Source organism: Leuresthes tenuis, unplaced genomic scaffold, assembly GCF_036924035.1.
Source record: "Leuresthes tenuis unplaced genomic scaffold, fLeuTen1.0.hap1 SCAF_1, whole genome shotgun sequence".
NCBI classification, from domain to species: domain Eukaryota; kingdom Metazoa; phylum Chordata; class Actinopteri; order Atheriniformes; family Atherinopsidae; genus Leuresthes; species Leuresthes tenuis.
This window is the reverse complement of record NW_027325355.1, coordinates 17464236-17484641: the sequence shown is the minus strand read 5'-3', so window position 1 is coordinate 17484641 and position 20406 is coordinate 17464236. Positions and strand designations below refer to the sequence as shown.

Sequence of the window (20406 nt, the reverse complement as noted above, 5' to 3'; positions counted from 1 at the left end):
CAAAACAAATTACGCTAGTTTACTTTAACAGTATTAGCTAAGTTAAATGGTTAGCATCATAACTACACCTGCAGGTTACAGTAAATTTCCTACAGCGTGTTACCTTGCAACATTATGTGCCTTAGCAAACACATTTTCACAAAAAGTAAAGCATTATAAACAGAAATTTAGCAGTAACACAATTAGCCACCTTAAACTAGCCTAAGTTTAGCTAAAAATGCCTTGTGTTTTAATTGCAAAGAAATTCAGGGAAGCTCGCTTGTCATGTTATTACTGTAAAAGTATGAATACAAGGTAATTTAGAGAAATAAATGTGTTTATTTACATGCTTCTTATTTCGATAATACCATTAGTAACCGAAGCTTACAAATATTATGTCTCATTTCATACAAACTACTACAGCAGACAGCCAGATTTAGATATTAGTCAACAATTAGAATTCTATGTGCTTATTTTGCAGCATATACTCATTTGCTAGATCAGATTAATAAGTTAGATAACTATATTAGAAGTGTTGGTCTGTTTAGATCTCTCTGACTCTCACTCGTGACACCGGCAAATGCAGCAAGACAATTTTAGTTTTATCAGTCTGAGTTTTTTCAAATTTGGTCACATTATCTAAAGGAACCAATGCCTACTGTACAAAATAGAAATAACATATGATTTATTATTTTATTCGTATTTCCTCTTGTATAAAAGAGCAGTAATCTTAATTTTGAATTTGCTAAAATATACTCTTTTTCCTTATGAGTGGTAGCTCAGGAGATCCCCCCCCTCGTGCTTGTAAACTAAGTAAAATATTAAGCTAAAGCCAGCAGGTGATTAACTTTGCTTGGCAACAACAATGTGTTTCACTGGCATTACGGGCTATAATATGCCAGTGAAAAGCTGCCCTTCCTGAAATGTTAAACTTTTCTTGAAAAATTGGGACATGCATCTTGAAAAGATATGTCAGGTATCCACTTTTGCTCCTGTCACATAGGAGGACTCATTTTTACTGTGTTTAAAGATAATCAGCTGCTGAATCCAGAATGCTGCAGAATCAAGGTTATTCAAGTCAGTTAGTTCATTGTGGTCACAGTGGTGGAAGTGGAACCTTAATGGCATACATCCTTTACTGCACAGTTACCACCAACTCAGGCTCTTGAATACTCATCCTTGTAATGAAACCGTCAATGATAGTCAAATGGGAATGCTGAAGTAAAGCACCTCTGAAATGTCTGTTGTTAGCATCATTTACCGGTTCTTGTAAACCCAGTTTAAAAGCACATCATTACATTCAAACTGACTAATGCGTTGAGGCAGATTGTGGTAAACTGTGTGCATTTTTCAGGTGTTTAGAAAAAAAACCAAGTAGCTTCTTAACAAAATAGGGTGTGCTAAAAACGAAAACCCTCTCTTCTTGTCAGGATGCCATCATAGAGAGTGATTAGGTGTATCAGCCTTTTCATTCCTTACTGTTTTCAACATACTTTGTCATGAAAGTATGATATATTTTCGGTCCTGATCTGGCCCTTTACGTATACCAAAAGCAGTTTCAATAGCGGTCTGGCTCCCGTGTCCCTGAGCAACTAGCTGATGGGTGCTCCTGTTGTCACCAGCTTGTAGTAGGCTCCCTTCAGGGCCATGAGCTGGTCATGCGCTCCCTGCTCAATCACAAAGCCCCTGGACATGACCGCAATGATGTCAGAGTTCTGAATGGTAGAGAGGCGATGGGCGATGACGATGCAGGTCCGACCCTCCCTGGCTTTGTCCAGGGCTTCCTGTACGGTCTGTCATGGTCACATAAACATACACACACACGTGAAACACAGCACACACATACAATGCTGGCAGCAGCCATCATCAGTTCTCCCACAAAGCAGACACAAAAGCATCACAATTATAGCAATTTGACAATCAGGCGCTGATTACTATCATTAGAATGTTCCAGTGGATCAGTACACTGCAGAGGCCTCTCACTCCTCTGCGTGGTTGTGCCATCTGAGCTGGAAAAGCTTTTGCAAAGGCCTACAGACCATATTCATCTTAAAGAGGCTCTCCTGGAGGATTGGCATGAACTGTGAGCAGCTCGTGATAATAATAGAGATGATGAATGATAATGATAGTAATGATAATAATAATTAACTGCCTGTTCTTCTTTCTCCCGGTGCTCCGAGAACATCAAGCAGCTGCTCTGCGCTGTGATGTGATGTGATGTGTGTGTGTGTGTGTGTGTGGTCTCGGCAAACAGAGCCGCACAAAGTTTCCTGAAGGGTACCTTCTCGCTCTCCGTGTCCAGGGCAGAGGTGGCTTCATCAAGCAGCAGGATCTTTGGGTCTCGGATGATCGCCCTGGCGATGGCAATGCGCTGCTTCTGACCACGAGACAGCTGAGAACCCTGAGAGCCCACATTGGTGTCGTATTTCTGAGGGAGGAAAAAAAGAACAAGGTCTGCAGCTGGATGCAAAAGTTTGCGGGGTTTTGAACTAATCGGAAGATGGATTCTTATTCAATTCACTTAAATTTGCAGTGCACGGTTTTTATATATGCTGATAAGGCCCCTGCTAAATCTTTTTCTGCAGTGTATTGGCATTTTAAATGTGGTAGCAATGTGTTCTCAATAAGCCGGTGGTAGTTTAATGGAGCTGAGGAGGGCGGCAGCTGTAGTGACAAAGATGGAGTGGGGCTACAACAATGAGAAGCATGGCTAAGCCCACAGAGTGTGGCAGGAAAGGGTAGGCAGTGTCTAAGAAAAGAAATGTGATTCTCCACGTAACAAAGGAAGAAAAGTGTTCAGAGGAATAATTATGGTTTAAAGAAGAAATCAATCGATGGTGAGTAAAAAATATCATCGGTGCATGTTGACAGAGAATTACTCTTACTACGAGTGGAGGGACGTTCCATTCTGCAAGTTTGAGAAATTGGAAAAAGAAACATTAAGTCAGAAGACTCTGTAGATATCCTATTGAGATTTTTCTCTCCTTTCTTGCCTTAACAGTGGAAATTATTACTGGAAGCACCTATGATATATTTTTACAGCCTGCTTTGATTTGTGGCATTGACTTCCTTTAAAACACGGTGATCGGTTGCTTAGCTACCGCTAAGTTATCCAGTGTGACCACAAATTTTGAAAAATCAGTGGATTGATCTACTGCCTTGCATTACAAGCATAGACTACAGATAAAAGATGCCTGTCGCTGTGATGTCACCCACTGGTTTCTGTTCAGCATTTAGCCAAGAACACTATTAAAACCAGTTGGGAAACTGTCATTCAAACTGGCCATGTGGATGATAATGCTAAACTTAAAGAAGAAAAACCTTTACCTCACATGCTGCTCTTTTGTTGTGACTTACAGCTACTGAGACCAATACCATAATCTTAGATTGAGTAAAAATAATAATAACAAAGAACTTAACAGATCCACAGTTTGACGTATTATCACAAAGGCTCAAGACCTGCAGCTTAAAAATGCCCCTATAACCAACCCAATTTGGCTGCAGCGGACTTTGGATCATTTCTAACATTGCACCTTTCATTGCACTTGAAAGTTCTCAGTGTTTGTGGAAAGAGTTTCATACTCATTTGTTACCAAAAAATGAATAAATATTCTTGACACATTTCCTGTAAAGAGGAAAAACCCTTGTAAATGTCCACATTTACATAGACCCATTAGATCTTTTTATATAACTACTGAAAGCCTGGCCCTTTGTTTAATTAACTAATCCACTTAAACATGAGACAACTGAATTGTGAAGAAAGAAACAGAGTTAAGTCTTACTCCTGCTCATTTCAGGACATCAGCAATCGCTTTGTGAATTCTGGGGGTCTACAGAGTCTACATATGTTTTAACTACCACATCAAGCTGTCCCTGTTGGCCATCAGTCGCTGTGTGTAAATACCAGCCTCTCTTCCACCTCCAGTTGCCACATCATCCACTGCGAAGCGTTTGCCTCCCTTTGTCCTTTTTTGTTTGCTGACTGAGTCTACGACCAGATTGTTTTCTGAGCACATACAATCTTAAGTCGACTACATTTTAACCCGAGCTTTCCCACATCTGCCGTTGAGTCCCTGCCTCAAACATCAAAGACCAAATGTCTGCCGTACCCCAGGGAGCGCCATGACAAAGTCGTGAAGCTGGGCCTTCTTGGCAGCCGAGATGACCTCGTTCATGCTGATGTCCCGCGAGTTGTCACCGTATTTGATGTTCTCTGCAATGCTGCAGTCAAACAAAATGGGCTCCTGGGAGACGATGCCAATTTTGGAGCGAAGGAAGGGCACGTTGACATGAGTTGAGTCATGGCCATCAATCAGCTGCAGGAAGACATTGATTTTACAATTAGTGGAAAGCGATATAATTATCAAAGACAAAATACAATCCACTTAATGAGCTATCATAGCACTATCTCTGCTCTAATTTCCTTCCTAAAACAGCAGAGGTGAGTCTGTTCTTTTTGAATCTGAGATAGCAAATCGGGGTAATGCGTTTCCAAACCATTTCCAACTCAATTAAGGCCATTTGAATCCTGGCAGGGATCCCTTACTGGCACAATGGCAAATCTCCATTCCAGGTAAAGTGTCCGCTTTGAAAATACAGGACAACGTCAGCATAAATGTCTCGCTGATAAATGAATGAGGTGACGTGCTATACTTCCGTCGCGACGTTCTCTGAATGTCCAGCGATTATTCTTCGACTGTGACAAATTACAGGTTTCCCTTCCACAGCGATGCTAAAGCTTTACGAGAGTGGGGGTTGAAAGCAGACTATACATATAATGACTCATTCATTGGGAAATTAAACATCTGACATTTTAACAAAGGTCAGCGTGAGCTGCAACTGTATAATTTTGGCTGGTTTAATGCCAGAACTCTCAGTTGCTCATTTCCATGAAAAGAAATTCACCAGAGGCCTCTAAGCTGAGTCATCATTTTCTGAGCAAAACAGTCTGTGTGTGACTGTCTAAGTGATGGAGGAAGTGTACACATTCAAATAACTTCAAATTTCCTTACTTTGAACACTCAGTGACGTACTGTAGTTCATATAGCTGACAGAATACTGAGCAAACGTGTGTGCATGGAAACAAGGTGTAATTGCTACACATACACAAAATGGAGCAAAATGTAAAAAGATATCTAATATTTAGAATATTAGATGACATAATCTCACAAAACGACTTTAAAAGAGGACTTCACTGCCTCTGTCGGCACCTTCAAACTGTTTACAATCATTTACATTGCGCGAAATTTTCTTCCTCACCACTCTGCCACTGTCGGGATCATAAAACCTCTCCAGCAGCTGTACACTGGTGCTCTTCCCGCAGCCGCTGCTGCCCACGAAGGCCAGAGTCTGGCCAGGCTTCACTGACACATTCAGTCCATTCAGGACCTGGATGTCTGGCCTGGTGGGGTACGTGAACTTACAGTCAATGAACTCGATGTTCCCTTGGAAGTTATTCTGAAAACATGGTAGAGGGACAGGGGGATAGAAAGGGAGTACAAAGGTTAAAGTACACTTCACTGAGTGTTAGACTGCCACTTCCTGTCCATAATTTAGAGCTTCTCAGCTATACTGATAGGGACAAGATTAATTTCATCTGCCTCAGGCGTTCCTTTTCTTATCATTCACATATTTTTAAGAACACTGGACATTAGTTTTTCTACCATCCACCCACACTTTTTTTTAATAGTTGATGTAAAATAAACACATGCAGCAATGGGAAGTGGGTATGGAAAATGAATAATGAGTAAATGAGTATAATATCAGGCTTATCTAGATTCCCTGCTGTTTGTTTAGCACTCTCAGTTTGAGATGTTGTGGGATGCACTTAACACACAACACAAAAGACATTTCCATACCCATTTGTCTCCCTTGTCACTGTAGACGCTGATTGTAGGCACACGGTCCAGCAGCTGGAAGAAACGAGCAGCTGATATCTTGGCCTTGGCGTAGTCTGGAGTGTAAGAGGAGGCTCTGCCAAGGGCTGTGCCGCTGGTAATGATGGCTGAGATGACCCTGCCAGAAACAGTAAATTGTTGTGAACTCTCCTCCGGCAAACCGGATGGCATTTCCTTTGCTCTTGTGACAGTTATTATATTGGAGGACTCAACTCGAGTCAAGCACTTCTTTCAGACCTGTTCTTATACCTTTTGTAGAGACTGCAGAGAGATTGGCAAGAGCAACAACAAAGGTGGTAAAAGTGCCTCATTTGTTTATACCGTGAATACAGTAAAACACTTTCTCCTCTCACCTGAATACGAGACTGAAATGGAGCCCTTCTTGTTTCACCAAGTAACCTCCAAATCTGTAAGAAGCGGAGTTGGTCAAGAACACCACACACTGGGCAAATCCATAGCAGGCTCCGTACACATTTGCCTTCTTCAGGGCTGAGTGGTACGGAGCATCTAGGTGTCTCTCAAACATTTCCACAAAGTTCTTCTCCTTGCCCAGACCAGCAATGGTGCGGATGTTATTTAGGGCCTCGCCAGAAACCTACAAAGAAAAGACAAGAGTTAAGAATCTAGATTAAATGACACGGTGGCTGAAGGGAAGCTGTTCCTAATTCATTTGGGTTTTAATGTGCGAGAGAGAATATGGTTCTATGACGCTGCAGTGAGCCAGTTTCCCCCCACAGGGATCATTAAATTTTCATCTAATCCACTTGGGTGGGTGGGGTTTACTGCATAGTGTAATTAAAGTGGCGTAAAATAAGTTCACGGTAAATTGACTTTTAAACACTTTTTCTTTGATTGGGAACTTTCTGGCTCTCGCTGTATTGTCCTGATCTTTCAGGATTATGTCTACATTTTAAGCTTGAGCGGCTCAAGAGGGGATGGAGCCTAACGGTGTTAACTCTAAGCGTAAATTAAAGAAAATTACAAGAGCAGCTCGGGTTTTAGGGTGTTTCTGTAATGTGAGAAAAAAACTCAAACATGCAGCCTAAAATAGACGTTTTTGTCGAGTCAGCTGATGGCACCTCGCACCTTTAAATCTATCGAGATCATAGTTAAAATGCTCTTGACGTGTTCTAAATGCTGGTATTTTCATAGGAAAAAATTGTTAAAACTACATTTAGGTATGTTATCTGACCTGTCCAGCAGCTTCCATGGCCTGCTTGTCCTGCTTGGCAAAGCCTGTGAGCATCTTGGCCTGGAAGCCACCTGACAGAGCGATGAAGGGCAGGAAGCAGAGGATGAGCAGCGTGAGCTTCCAGCTGAAGTAGAAGGACATGATGACGGCCACACCGATGTTGGTCATAGAGTTGACAATCATACCAATCTGTGAACCTGTAGCCTTCAGAAATAAATGGAATAAATTGTTAAAATAAATAGTTGACAATTGACATTGACTGAACTAAGTTCAACTGTGAGGAAATATTCCAACTACCCTAACAGACAATCTTTGAACAATCAGTAGAGTATCCCTCCTTTGTCCCAGTCTCCAAGCATCTATGACCATTTAATTGCATAGTTTCAACTAAATTTATTATGAAAAGTCTGAACAAAAGCAGGTCACCACTTTTGAAATAGTTCTTACAGTTTAATCTCTAGAATAAGAGGATTTGCCAAAGGCACCCTTTACTTCCATTTTGCTTCTGTTGATTTTCTTAGCTTGTCAGCATTTCACAAATTGGCATTTCATAAATAATATCGCTACAAATTGGACAGTATTGAATTTAAGATAAATGCATTGGAAATTAATTAGATTGAACTTGATTGGACTGTATTTAATTAGAAATTAACTAGCCCGGAGATTAATTTCTTATGATTTGGCACTACATAGATAAACAGAGTTTAAATTGTTCTCAGTCCATGACATGATATAAATTGAACAATATATTGAAGGCAAAATGCAACTTTGTTTGTCCCAGGAAGAAGTTATATTCCCAAAAGGAAATTATGTAGATTAGGAGATTAGGCTTTTTAAACTAGACTGTATGCTAATGCTATGGCTAATTGGTGAGATATAAATTGCTAAAAGATTTAATGGAAATTTGAATATCCCTTTCCAGCATTTGTTTTCTCATAAAAATGTAATTTCATACATAATTTCCATTAGAACAAAAACAGTAGATCAAACTTCTAAAGGACCGAATGCTTTGTGTAAAAGAAGCAAATGGGTGCTGATGATATGTAAAAGCTAACCGGCCAAATTACTATGGCTAGAATTGCTTTCTTTTTAGATTTTTCTTTTCTTTTTTTCTGACAGACATAAGAAATAACTCTTCACTGCTGCCCTTTTTATGTTGAACAGTCAGCTAAAATTCTTGCAAACGGTAGCTAGCTAAGCAGAGAAACAGCAAATTCTAGCCCCATGGGCCATCATGGACCCTCAATGGTTTTGACAGCAACTGCATGGGAATTGTAAAAATTGCATCTGGCAGTTGCTTTGGAAAAAAAAATATTTCAGCTCCTCACTGATTAGTATCTAACTCCAGGTGATTATCCGACTGATTTTGATTTCTAATTGTAACTAAATAATGGTAATGTCTAAACCCAACCTGGAAGGGACAAACATGTCTTAGTGAAGTGTTTTTGTCATGCTACTGGTGTCATAAGTTGTTCTGTCATGGTGAAAAGAAAGTAAATAACTAAAGAGGCTATGTATAAGCACGCCATCTAACTTCACCTCATGCCTCCTTACGAGGTCTTTGTGGCATGATGTGGAACTCATGACTCAGACTCAGGTTCTGGTTAAAAGCCTGATAATAATAACTGGTGTAATTTATACAAACAAGAGCAAAAATAAACAAAGCAAGACATACACCACAAAGCATCAGTGTGCCCCATCCAACACATGTGCAGAGAATAGTGCAAAAGAATAACACATGTTCCCATACAGAAACACTAATATGGGCTATAAATCCCTCCTGCCGCTGGCAGGGATGGTACTTTTGACCATTCAGGGCCTCATTCAATTCATCTGTTTGTTTAGTTTCGACTTTTTGCAGCTTAATTGTAATACCCCATTTACTTTTATTAAGTTACATTAAAATTACACATTTAAATGAACTGAAATCTGTATAAATTTAAACAATTTCAAATGTCAATTTTTAAGGATGCAGGAGACATAAATTCTCAAATTTAATGATGTTTAAATAAAATAATAGAATAAGAATAGATAATAAGAGTGGATCGCCAAACTTTGTAGATAAAACTCCAATTTTACAGCTGATAATATGAATGAATGATTTATTTCTCCCTCTCTCTCTCTGAGGTTATAACTCACCCCCTGGACTTGTGAGGCATCAGTTGCCAGACGTGTGGTCAGAGCTCCAGCGCTGTTCCTGTGATCATCAAACCAGCCAATCTCTTGGCCGAGCATGGCATGAAAACCGATCCGCCGTAGTCTGCTGGTCAGCAGCTCCCCAGACTTAGAGAAGGCATAACCCTGGAGACAAGCAGACAGGAAGTATCTTAATTGAATTCAAAATACTCTCAGCATGTTCTCTCTGTGAATATAATTTAGCATTACGTAATATACGCGTTCGCTGAAAAAATTATGTCTGTCTTTCTTTCACCAGGGGGTCATAACCTATGGCTAGAATGTACAGCTGTCTCTCTGTAGGAGGTAGGGAAATGTGTCTGATGAACGCTTTAATTCATCAACGTTAAGGAGACCTCTTGTGGATTCCTTTTAGCCTTGTTCACAAGCAGAATGTGAAGGCAGCAGCGGAGCACTAAAGCAATCAGTCTTGTCAAAGCAGAGTGACTTTTACCTGCAGCATCTGGGTGAAGAAAGAGATGACGCCAACAAAGACAAAGAAGACGCAGATAGCATCAATCTCCCTCCTTTGAGTTGCAGAATCCTCTATTGAGAAAGTCTACATACACACATAAATACATTTTTTGTGTTAAATGTTTCAAAATTTCAATATGATCATCATGTCAATGCATTTGTAAGGTGCTCCCAAAGAAGTGATTCATATTCCTATTTTGAAAGAAACAGCTTAAAAGCTTTTGAAAGGAGCTTTTTTGGCATTCCCCAACTGAATTTGAACCTTACCGCTAAGATTTGACTGAACAGTAGTGCGTACACAGGGTTGACCCCCCCATTTACTGCAGCCCCAAAGGATCCAAAAAGCATATAGGGCCACTCGGGTAAGTTGTACTTCAGAATCCTGCTAACTGGAGCTGGTTCCACAAGTTCATCTTCCTCCTCCACTGGCGTGGCACTCTGAGCATAAGGATATAAAACATACATCAGCAGCCACATGCAGTGATATCACTGACTGTGTTAACTGTCTGAGGACTGATGGGGAAAAAAAAAACACAAGAGCTGTTGGCCTTAACAGTGATGTAAACACACCTCATATTTATCTGCTTGGGACACAGAGTAGGCTCTGGGGCCGAGATCTCCAGCCACAGAAACGGAGGAACCTGGCATCAGGTTGGAGAGCTGGGATCTGGACCTCTGGCGGATTGAGGCTCTGCACGAAAAAGCGTTTTCTTCATCTGCTGTGTCCATATCCCCCACCTCTGACTTGTTACATACTTCCAGTATTTCGCAGTGCTGTATATTGTAGCTACTCAACCGTATTGATGCCACCACCATTGCACTCATTACTGGGTGCTTGTAATGATGGTGATAGAGGACCTCAAGCCTCCTCTGCTGTGGCAACATTTGTAAGTGGCTCTGAATGATAGTGTCAGCTAAATGCTTCAAATGTCGTAGTAAATGTAAGAGGGTAATTAAGTAAATTATAGTTGCAGCACCTGCCATAATGTAAGTCACTTTCAGCCACAAAATGCCCACTGCAATGACCTTATTTTATTTAGAGTAAATTAGAATATACCCGTGTAAGCAGGTGAAAAGTGTTTGTATAATACCTCAAACTGGCCCGATAGCTGCCTGCTCTGGATAGATTTAGCCTCTCTAGCTCCTCTTGTTCACCGCCAGCCACTAATACAAGAGAATTAGCAGAAAATGATGGTCGAATTCTATAGATTCATATAACTTAGCACATAGATGGAGAAGTCTTAGTGGTATTTTGCTCTGAAAAGGTTGGACCTACTTTCCCGGGCCTTCTCATTCAGAGCCTTGTCTCCTTGGCTCTGCAGGGTGACAAGAGTGAAATACACGCCCTTCCTCTCCAGCAGTTCATTGTGCTTGCCCTTCTCCACAGCCCGGCCGTGCTCAAAGCCAACAATCACGTCGGCGTTCTTTATGGTGGACAGGCGGTGAGCAATAGAGATGGTGGTGCGGCCCATGCGTACCTATAAGGAAAGCCAAATTATGGATCCGGGTATTGTTTCTGATGGGTAAACAGCAATTCTGATTGGTGTGATTTTAACCTCTGCTTTACACTCCAGTACTAAAGATGAAATTAATATCATAAATATCCTATCCTGCTGATATTACATGGATTTATCTTGCATAAATGAGTCTGACATACTTTATCCAACGCTTCTTGAACAATGGCCTCACTCTCGTTATCAAGAGCAGACGTGGCCATATCCAGCAGCAGGATGCGAGGGTTCCTGACCAGCGCTCGTGCAATGGCAATCCGCTGCTTCTGTCCACCGCTCATCTGTCCGCCACCCTCACCCACCAACGTGTCAAATTTCTGCCAGATTGAAAATGGCAGAGAAAGCTGTCAGTCTGTGCTTACACTTCATACACTCGTACATCCTGCTCCTGGCCCTCTGTGCCTCTCCACCTGCGGCAGGTCCATGATGAAGTTGTACGCGTTCGCCTCCTTTGCCGCAGTGATGATGTCCTCCGTGGAGACGCCGGGCCGCCCATAGCGTATGTTCTCGGCGATGGTGGTGGCAAACAGCACGGGCTCCTGCTCCACGATGCCAATCAGAGAGCGCAGCCACTGGATGTGCAGCCCTTTGATGTCATGACCGTCCAGGGTCACCTGAGATGGAGGGCACAGAGAGCAGGTTCTTTTTGAAAAATTGATGGATGATGCTATTAAAGTAATGCGCCACTTTTTCTGTTTTTTTTTTCTCTCTGCAACAATGCTAGTCTCAAATGAAAGGGTTGATAGTCTTGTGGATAACCTTCAAAAGCACAATAAGGGCCAATAATGTCCATCTTGAGAAGCTGAAAGGAATTAGAAAGAAAGGTGTGTAGTGAGCTCTGTAATTCCTGTAAAAGTGAAAAATGAGGCTGTTAAGAACCATTGGCTGAATAATGAAAAAGATTATCATGTACCTCTACCACCCTGAGGGGATGGTTATGTTTTTTTAAATGAGTTCCTGAAAAGGAAGGAAGGACAGAAGGCAGCAACAGTGTGTTGAGCAAATCTTCAGACTCCGGGGTTGTGAAAGGACAACTGGAAGAAGAACGACAGTAAATTCCACAGATGTGACCTTTAGAAGCTTTACACCTACCATGCCCTCTTTAGGGTCATAGAAGCGCTGGATGAGTTGAACAGCAGTGCTCTTCCCGGCTCCGCTCGGCCCCACAAAGGCCGTGGTCTCCCCTGACTTCACTGCAACACTGAGCTTGTCCAGGATCTGATTACAGACAGATCATAAAACCATGGTGGAGTGAAATTTTTAAGCAAATTTCTAAAGCAAGAAATCCAATGCTTCATTGGTGCGGTTGTGCTTGAAAGTTTGTGAAACCTTGTGAATTTAGATGACATGGATATTAGAGTCAAGTGTTTTTGGTCAATTAATTACTAATAGTAAGGATGGAGGTGTGTTGGTGGAGGTGTGTGGCATGTTGATGCTAATTTGAATGGAAAAAGTTACAAAACCCTTTATTTGCACAACAACAACAACAACAAAAAAGAAGATAACTCTAGACCATTGTTAGTCTCTGCCTGTGAGTAAGTCATGATCCTAAAGAAACAAGCTAATCACACACAGGTACCCTTCTCTTGATCCAGAGCCACCTTGGGACTTCTCCTGTGAGAATGAGTCCAGGTGAGGAAAACCCACCAATATTTACTTTAAGGGGTTCAGAAACCATTCATATTTAGACATTTTAAGGAGCAAAACTACTTAACAGTTGCAATTATCACAGGACAAGGAGTTCTCAGAAGATACGATACTGAACAAAAAAGGTTTACTTTATTTTTCCACCAACAGATGCGGAATATTGAATATTTTCCTCTGCGATAGCTGATCAATCAAATTTTTTTAGCCTTTTTTGATAAATCAAGACTCATACAGAAATATATATACATTTCTTAAAGGTTTGCAAACTTTTAGTGTTGATGAATGTGTGAGTGCTCATGTACTTTGACTTCTGGTCTGGACGGGTAGTGGAAGGTCACATTGTGGAACTCGATATCTCCTTTGACCCGGTCAAGCTTATACCCAGCCTCAGATAAACAGTCAATCTCCGGCTCCTGGCGGCAACACATTTCAAGAACAGCTCTTGTCAGTAAGAGGTAGTTGTTTCCACTGAAAATACTATACCTTTAAGAGTGAAATCATTCTCACCCTCTCAATAGTCTCAAATATAATGGTAGCAGCTCCACGGCCCGCTGCAAATGCCTCCAGACACGGAGAGGCCTGTCCCAAACTCATGGCTGCCACTAGAACTCCAAAAAATACCTGAAATAACAATTAAGCAGCTTTAATTCTAGGGTTGCTGGTAAGAGAATAAAGCTTGAAATCACAGACAAGCCAAAAGAATCCAAGAGAAAAACTGACAATTCACAGAGAAGACAAAGAATAAACCTTTGCTCCAGCAGTCAGTTTTGGCTGCAGTGCATAATTTGTCATTAGATGCAATACCTGCAATAGTGTTCCTGGTGTGTACTCTTCAGCATCCACCACAAGAGTCGAGCCATACCAGAAAGCCAGAGCATAGCAAAGGAAGATGATCAGCCACATATATCCAGTGAAAAAGCCCATAATCAGACCCTTCCTGATACCCCATCTCTGTGCCGAGATCAAGTTCCTGTCATATCTTTAGAAAAGGACAGAAGCTCATATCAACTACGTTCATGTGAAAAAAGGTAAAAATTGTATTTAGTTTTCATCTTGGATAGTTACAAACCTTTCCACTTCCTTTTTCTCTCCCCCAAAAGCGGCAACGGTCCTGATGGCGGAGAGAACCTCATCGGCCACAGCACCAGCTTTAGCGTAGGCCTGCAGCTCCATCCCAGTTAGCTTAGCCACAAACTGAAAGTAATACAGACAAAGTTATCAAAGAGGTGAGAGGAAGCTGACAAGTCAAATAAAGAAATGCTCAAAGTAATCCCAAGAAAAAGATGAGAAAAACCACATCAACAAGAGAAGTCAAGATGGCAAGTTGAAGGGGGAAAAGATTAGCTGTCAAGTTACCAAGTCAACCTGGAAAATTAATAGTCAAAAGAAGTCAAGTCAAAAACAATCAAGTCAAAGAGTCAGGTTAACATGTGAGATTTTAAAAAAAGTAAGGCATCAATTGAAGTTGTCAAGTCAAAAGAGGTTAGATATTACTGCCAAGTGTAGTCAAGACAAATCTCAAAGTCAAGTCAGTTGATTTCAAACCATGTCAAGAGAAGCCAAATCTCACCACAGCCATAAGACCGGCTCCAAGACCAATCAATGGACTCGCTGCGACAATGACAAGTGTTAACTTCCACCCTTTCACAAATCCAATGGAGAAACCACACACAAATGTGGTGAAGCGCTGCACAAATATGGCAACTTGGTCTGCGATGGCATCGTTGATCTTGTTTATATCGCTGTAAAACAGATGTAACCACTGTGATGCAGGCAGCAATACCCCAGTGCAGCCAACAAGCCTGAAATCGTGTTGTCACTTTCCCACTCACTCTGACATGCGAGTGTTGAGCTCCCCGACAGAGGTGCAGTCGAACCAGCCGATCTCCATCCTCATTACTTTGCTGAAGTACATTTTCCTGATGAGCTGAATCTGCCTGGCAGCGGATGTCACCCACAGAGATATCTGTCAGTGGTAAAACAGAAGTTACGCTTACGTTTGGTAATTGTTTGATATAGAGCAAGCAGGGCAGCAGGATGTCATCAGGAATGATACCATGTTATTAGGAGTAATTACGCATATCCCACATGAGGGAATCTAAAGGAGCCATCCATTATTGTTACGCACTGACAGGCAGTCACCTCAAAGTAAGGAAAACCACTAAGCATGTTGCATAAGACAGTCAAATGTGGCTCTAAATGAGAAAATATCCTTGATGATATTATAGTGAAATCCGTAAGTGAGAGATTGGACTCAGATTCTGAATATTTTTCTTACAGAGGATAAGGTGGTTTGAAATAATGTAAGTTTTTATGAGGCATAGAGGGTTTAATTAGGAGATGTCACTGGCTTGCATTACAGGAAATGTATAATGTAGAGCCCTATTAGGGGAGCAAATATGATGTGAATATCTCCCAAATTTGTCTCTCGTTTAGTCCAATGACTTTATGGAAATCCAACACTAAATCTCTGGAGTGTAGTCTAATATGTTGCATGTGCTGTATTACTCTATAGTGCTCTTTTAAAAATCAGTTAATTTCGTACAATGAATACCAAGCAGTCACTCGCTGATTATACTGAAAGATGGTCAGCCTTGGAAATGTTTCTACCATCGTGCTCACTTAGGTGTGTTATTATTCCCCTGTCCCTGCTTTCCTCAAAGTCCATTAAATATACATGAATGTCAGTATTATCATATCTGATCTTTCAAATCAAGATACACGCACACAAATTCAGAACACCTTACTAAGTTCAGTTAAATCCTATTCAATCTATTGATAAAGCACTAATTCACAGCTAAAGTAATCTCAGGGCACTTTTGAAGACAAAGTAAGAAAGTTTAATGCGTCCAATCAGATAAAGTTTAATTCAATCCAATTTAGTCCAATTCTTTATATTCAAAACAAATCAAATTGTAACCCTTTACCACCATCTAAAATCGGCTGGCAGAAAGTTTCCCCACTCCTCAGAGCAGGATTCTTTCAGCTGTTTATAGTTTGTGGGAGATCTTGTATGTACATCTTAAATAACCTCTCAGAAGGATTCACATCTGGGCTTTGACTGGGCCATTCTAGAACTTTCCAGTTCGTTCTTTTATGTAATTTGTTGATGGAATGTTTTGCTGTTGTTTCATGTTGCACTGTCCACCTCCACTTCTCACATCTTACCTCAGCATCTTCTGATAGAATGAAGAAAGCATAGTTGATAGTAAAATGGTGGGTTGGCCCTGCTTTCCTGAAGCAAAGCAGCCCTAACTGGGAAATTTGCATTCTAATGATTCAAAGATGGAATGAGATTCCTTTGTTCAGATGAACATGTCCTTTATTACTTTGTCCTAATTGCTTAATTTAAGACAAATCTTTCCAAAGTATGCTGTTTCAAATTTCAGGTTTTCATGGTTTTCCCTGTCCAGCTTTAATCTTGCCTTGGATTGTGGGAGACTTCTTTAACCATCTCACAATCCTTTATGATGTGGTTTAATAGCAAATATGCTAATAAATTATGAGGAATGGATTAAATTAGAAGCCTGGATGAGCCATTCAGTGAGGCTACTGCAGTAGAAGTATCAGAATGGTAATGTATCCAACATTTAGAATTCTTTTAACTTTTGGTAATTATGGCTTGCAGCAGCTTGCTCAAACCAGCCTAACTTAAGTGAGGAGCCACCTAGAAGCCAGACTAACGAGCACAGCAGGTAGGATTCTAAGACTTGTAGCTGTGAGTTCTAGCAGCCATGGGTACTAGATTGCCATTAGCTTGCTGGTTGGCAACTGTCAGCAGGTGTGTAACAGCAACGCTGCTGGCAGCCATGTTTGCTAAGCTGACCAGCTCAGCATCTAGGTCAGCCAACCTTGCTGATAACAGCTGTAGTCCTGACCAGCTGACAAGAGGCTCATATTTGATCTTGTTGAAAGGATTAGAAAGCAAATACATTAGCATTCTGATCGCATGCAACCTTTTGTAATTTCGCTTCCTCTTCTGGAGAATTGCCCTCTGGTCTAAACATGTAGATCCAGAGTGAGCAGAACAGGCAGTGTCAGCTGCTGGAGATGTGGGTGGGACCAGATTAGCATATTCATGGTTCCTCATTCACTGAACAAGGAAAGAGGGGCAGCTTCATGCCCCGAGCAACTTTAAGGCCAATACTTTTTTTTTTAATTGGCAAAACTTTCAATTGTACAATTGAGAGAGACACAGGAGAGTTTTTTTTAGGAGATTTAACAACTGCTGTAATGGAACTTTTAAAATGAAAATTCATGAATGTATATCCATATGGATGTTCAGATATGTCAAAACAGGATCCGGGTTTTCACTGGATGTCCTACATTTTTCACCAGTGTACATCTGATGCATTAAGCTTCAACTATCGCCACTGACTCTGGTCAAACTCCTACGTGGAAAACAACCTATCACAGCCTGTTGCAAACCTGAGTTTCCTATTTACAGAAGATCTCATGGCTTGAGGTTGACATTAAAAACAAATCATCAAAGAGCAGTGGCTGATTATCAAGGCAGAAGAGTGTAGATATTTATAGGATGTGACTCATGAGAGATAAATGTGACATGTTAAAACTAACCTGAAAGTATCCCAGCAGAAATACACCTGCTCCAATCCCAACGTAATAGAAGGCAAACAGGGTCATTTCATATTCAATGTCAAGAATCCTGAAAATCAGCACACATGCAGTTAAAGAATCATCTATGAAGAAAACAAAACCACAAAGACACTTAAACACATATATGAAACTTTTAAAACCACTTCAATCATCTCTCGGTATATTTGTGGTTCTCATCCATGTCTAAAAAAAAAACTTACCCACACGACATGTTCCTCAGTGGTGTGAACATCTCCAGTGTTGAATTGTCGAAGATGATATTGCCTGACTCGTCGTAAGCTGCAGTGTAGTTCTTCTTCCACTGGATGGTGTTGTTCACACACTCCTTCCGGTCGTCGTTCAGCTGGTTTAGCTCAATGTCATATGCAATGAAGGTGTCGGTGAGCAGGCCGAACACCAGCAGCATGAGGGGCTGAGCTGAGCCGTGCAGCACAGCACACAGAGTACCCACCGCCATCATCACCACATCCTTGCAGGTTGCAAAGCGGAACTGGACACAAACACACAAAGTACACGCTTGCATCGGAAGGGCCAGTCTCTCTCAGAGAGAGCAAAAGCAGAATGATTTTTACCAGCTGAAAGAAGCCGACTCTTATCGCAGGTTCATCTTCCTTTCCCTTAGATCTGTTCGAAACGGAAGGGTAGTTAGTTCATTATGAGGTGAATGTGACAACATTTTCAGGACATCCACTGCAGTTCATTACTCACTTTTCCTTCTCCTTGGAATTAGTCAAAGACCTGCATGGGAAAGAAAACCGATTACATTACTCAGGAAGATTTGGTAGAGTGTGTGTGTAAAATCCCTGCTGCTCATAATCAAGGGACTTAAGTTCACGCAATTAATTCATGGCTGATGGTTGGATTTATTGAACATAAATTATTACCAGGATTATTCACAGGATGTTGAGCTTTCGTGGTTTGTTAATCTATATTGTCATGCCCCTCAACGCTGGTTCAGCTCTTTGAAGTTTGCAGATTTCATTGATGCACAGGTCTCATAAAGTCCCACCACAATATTTCAGTCAGATTGAGGTCTGGACTTTGACTGAACCATTGCAACACCTCGATTCTTTCTATTTTAGACATTCTGTTGAATGACCCTCTTTGTGCCAAGCTTCAGCTGTCTGACAGATGGCCTCACTTTTGACTCTAGAATACTTTGGCATACAAACCCAATGACCGCAAGGTGTCCAGGTCCTGTGGCTGTAAAACATTCCCAAATCATACCTCCACCACTGTGCTTGACAGGTGATTTAGGATGTTAGTGCTGATATGATGTGTTTGGTTTTCTCCAAATGTGCCGCTGTGTATTTAGACCAAACATCTCCACTCATCTGTCCAAAGTTTTGTAACACTACAAACCTAAGCTGTACTGTCATGTTCTATTTAGAGAGAAGAGGCTTTTTGCATGCAACCCATCCACATAAGCCATCCTTTATCAGTCTTTTTCTAATCGTACAGTCATGAACTTTAACATTTAACATGCTTAACTGAGTCCTGTAGTTTCTGAGATGTCGCTCTTTAGTCTTTTGTAATTTCTCTGACTAATGTAACTTGACCTGGAGCTGAACTTGCTTGGACGTCAACTTGTTTGAATGTTTTCTACTTCCCTGTGGGGTGATGGACTCCAAATGGTTTGGAAATGACTTCCTAACCCTTCCCAGATTGACTGGCAGCAACAGTTGCTCCTCTAAGATCATTGCTGATGTCTTTCCTCCTTGGCATTGTGCAAACACACACCTGAATGCTCCAGAGCAGCAAAATGCCTGTTTTTATAGAGGTGCTCACATGTGCTGATGATCAGTTAATAAAGTGCATTTTACTTGCTGCACCTTGTTGCTACTTAACCTCTTAATTCATATGGAAGCAGTCAGACTGGCCTCTGTGTGTGGGGTTGATTCTTGTTAAATTGATCAATTCTTCAAAAACAGTACATAATGTTATGTGCTTTTATTCCTCTAAAGCATTATTGAACGTAGTCAAGTTAAGTTGAGTTAAATACTACTTCAGAGGATAGCAGCACATGACATTACGTGTTGTTGGCTTTTTCACTGTTTTCAGATGTCTTACAAAGAAAGCAAAGTATTTCATGAAATGCTAAACTTACATATAGGAGCCAGCTGGTTCTGCAACACAACAACAGAAAAGGCATTACCGTCAAAAGTCAAATGAAATGTACCGTTTTATATTACTGATCATTACTGGACTGTCCCATTAACAAACTTCTACTTCTACTCTGGGAAATGGTACATTACCTTCATCTGTAACCTCAAAGCTGTGGTTTTCCTGTCCCAGTTTTTTAATGCTTTGCAGTCTTACTGATCCTGTCGGCATTTTGAGTCATCTAGGAGAAGCAAAGCGAGAATGCACTTCGGGTGTCCAAGACTGTAATCCCACTTCAGGATGAATGCATTTACAGGCACAAAGGTGGAACTTACCGATTAGTTGTCTTTGTATTCCCAACTGAAACGTATCATGAGTTCCAACTCAAATTAAACCAACAGTTCAGTATCGTGATATGCAGCTCCTGGTAGATGGTTGTAGTTGTGGTACTTCTTACTTGGCTGTGGGCTGTAACACTGTGCACGTTGGCAGCAAATCACGTGCTGTTATTGATCAGATTTGGGCTTGGTTTGAACACAGGGTCAGATTGCTTTGTTTGAAGGTAAGTGTCCTGTCGGTTTATGCTGCAGAAAAGGCCAGTGACCTAGTCAGGGTAAACACTGCGGAGGCCATGTCCTATTATCACCATCACCACTGAGTGTGAATAGTATTCACACAAGTGATTGTGAATATTGTTCTATTTGATGTGGATATCGTTAAACTTTTCAGTGGATTATACCAGTGAACTGCAGCATGTACACAAATGTTTGAACATTAGTCAAAGTCAAAGCGAGCTTTATTGTCAATCCAG

At 41.1% G+C, this 20406-nt stretch overlaps 1 protein-coding gene across 1 annotated transcript; it reads right to left on the bottom strand.

Moving 5' to 3' along the window:
• Window positions 1-298: 298 nt before the first annotated feature.
• Window positions 299-20116, bottom strand: abcb11b (ATP-binding cassette, sub-family B (MDR/TAP), member 11b). Its single transcript, XM_072385106.1, has 29 exons — window positions 19931-20116; window positions 19748-19836; window positions 19600-19618; window positions 18201-18230; window positions 18065-18116; window positions 17693-17982; window positions 17454-17541; window positions 14708-14841; window positions 14446-14617; window positions 13945-14069; window positions 13680-13854; window positions 13383-13496; window positions 13178-13288; window positions 12321-12446; window positions 11639-11842; window positions 11375-11545; window positions 10994-11195; window positions 10809-10881; window positions 10288-10408; window positions 9985-10155; window positions 9698-9802; window positions 9208-9369; window positions 7069-7272; window positions 6230-6471; window positions 5838-5994; window positions 5239-5436; window positions 4089-4295; window positions 2261-2407; window positions 299-1772 (listed from the first exon to the last, which is right to left on the bottom strand). Exons 2-29 carry the CDS (start codon window positions 19824-19826, stop codon window positions 1572-1574), a joined length of 4080 nt encoding a protein of 1359 aa, XP_072241207.1. The 5' UTR covers window positions 19827-19836; window positions 19931-20116; the 3' UTR covers window positions 299-1571.
• Window positions 20117-20406: the final 290 nt, after the last annotated feature.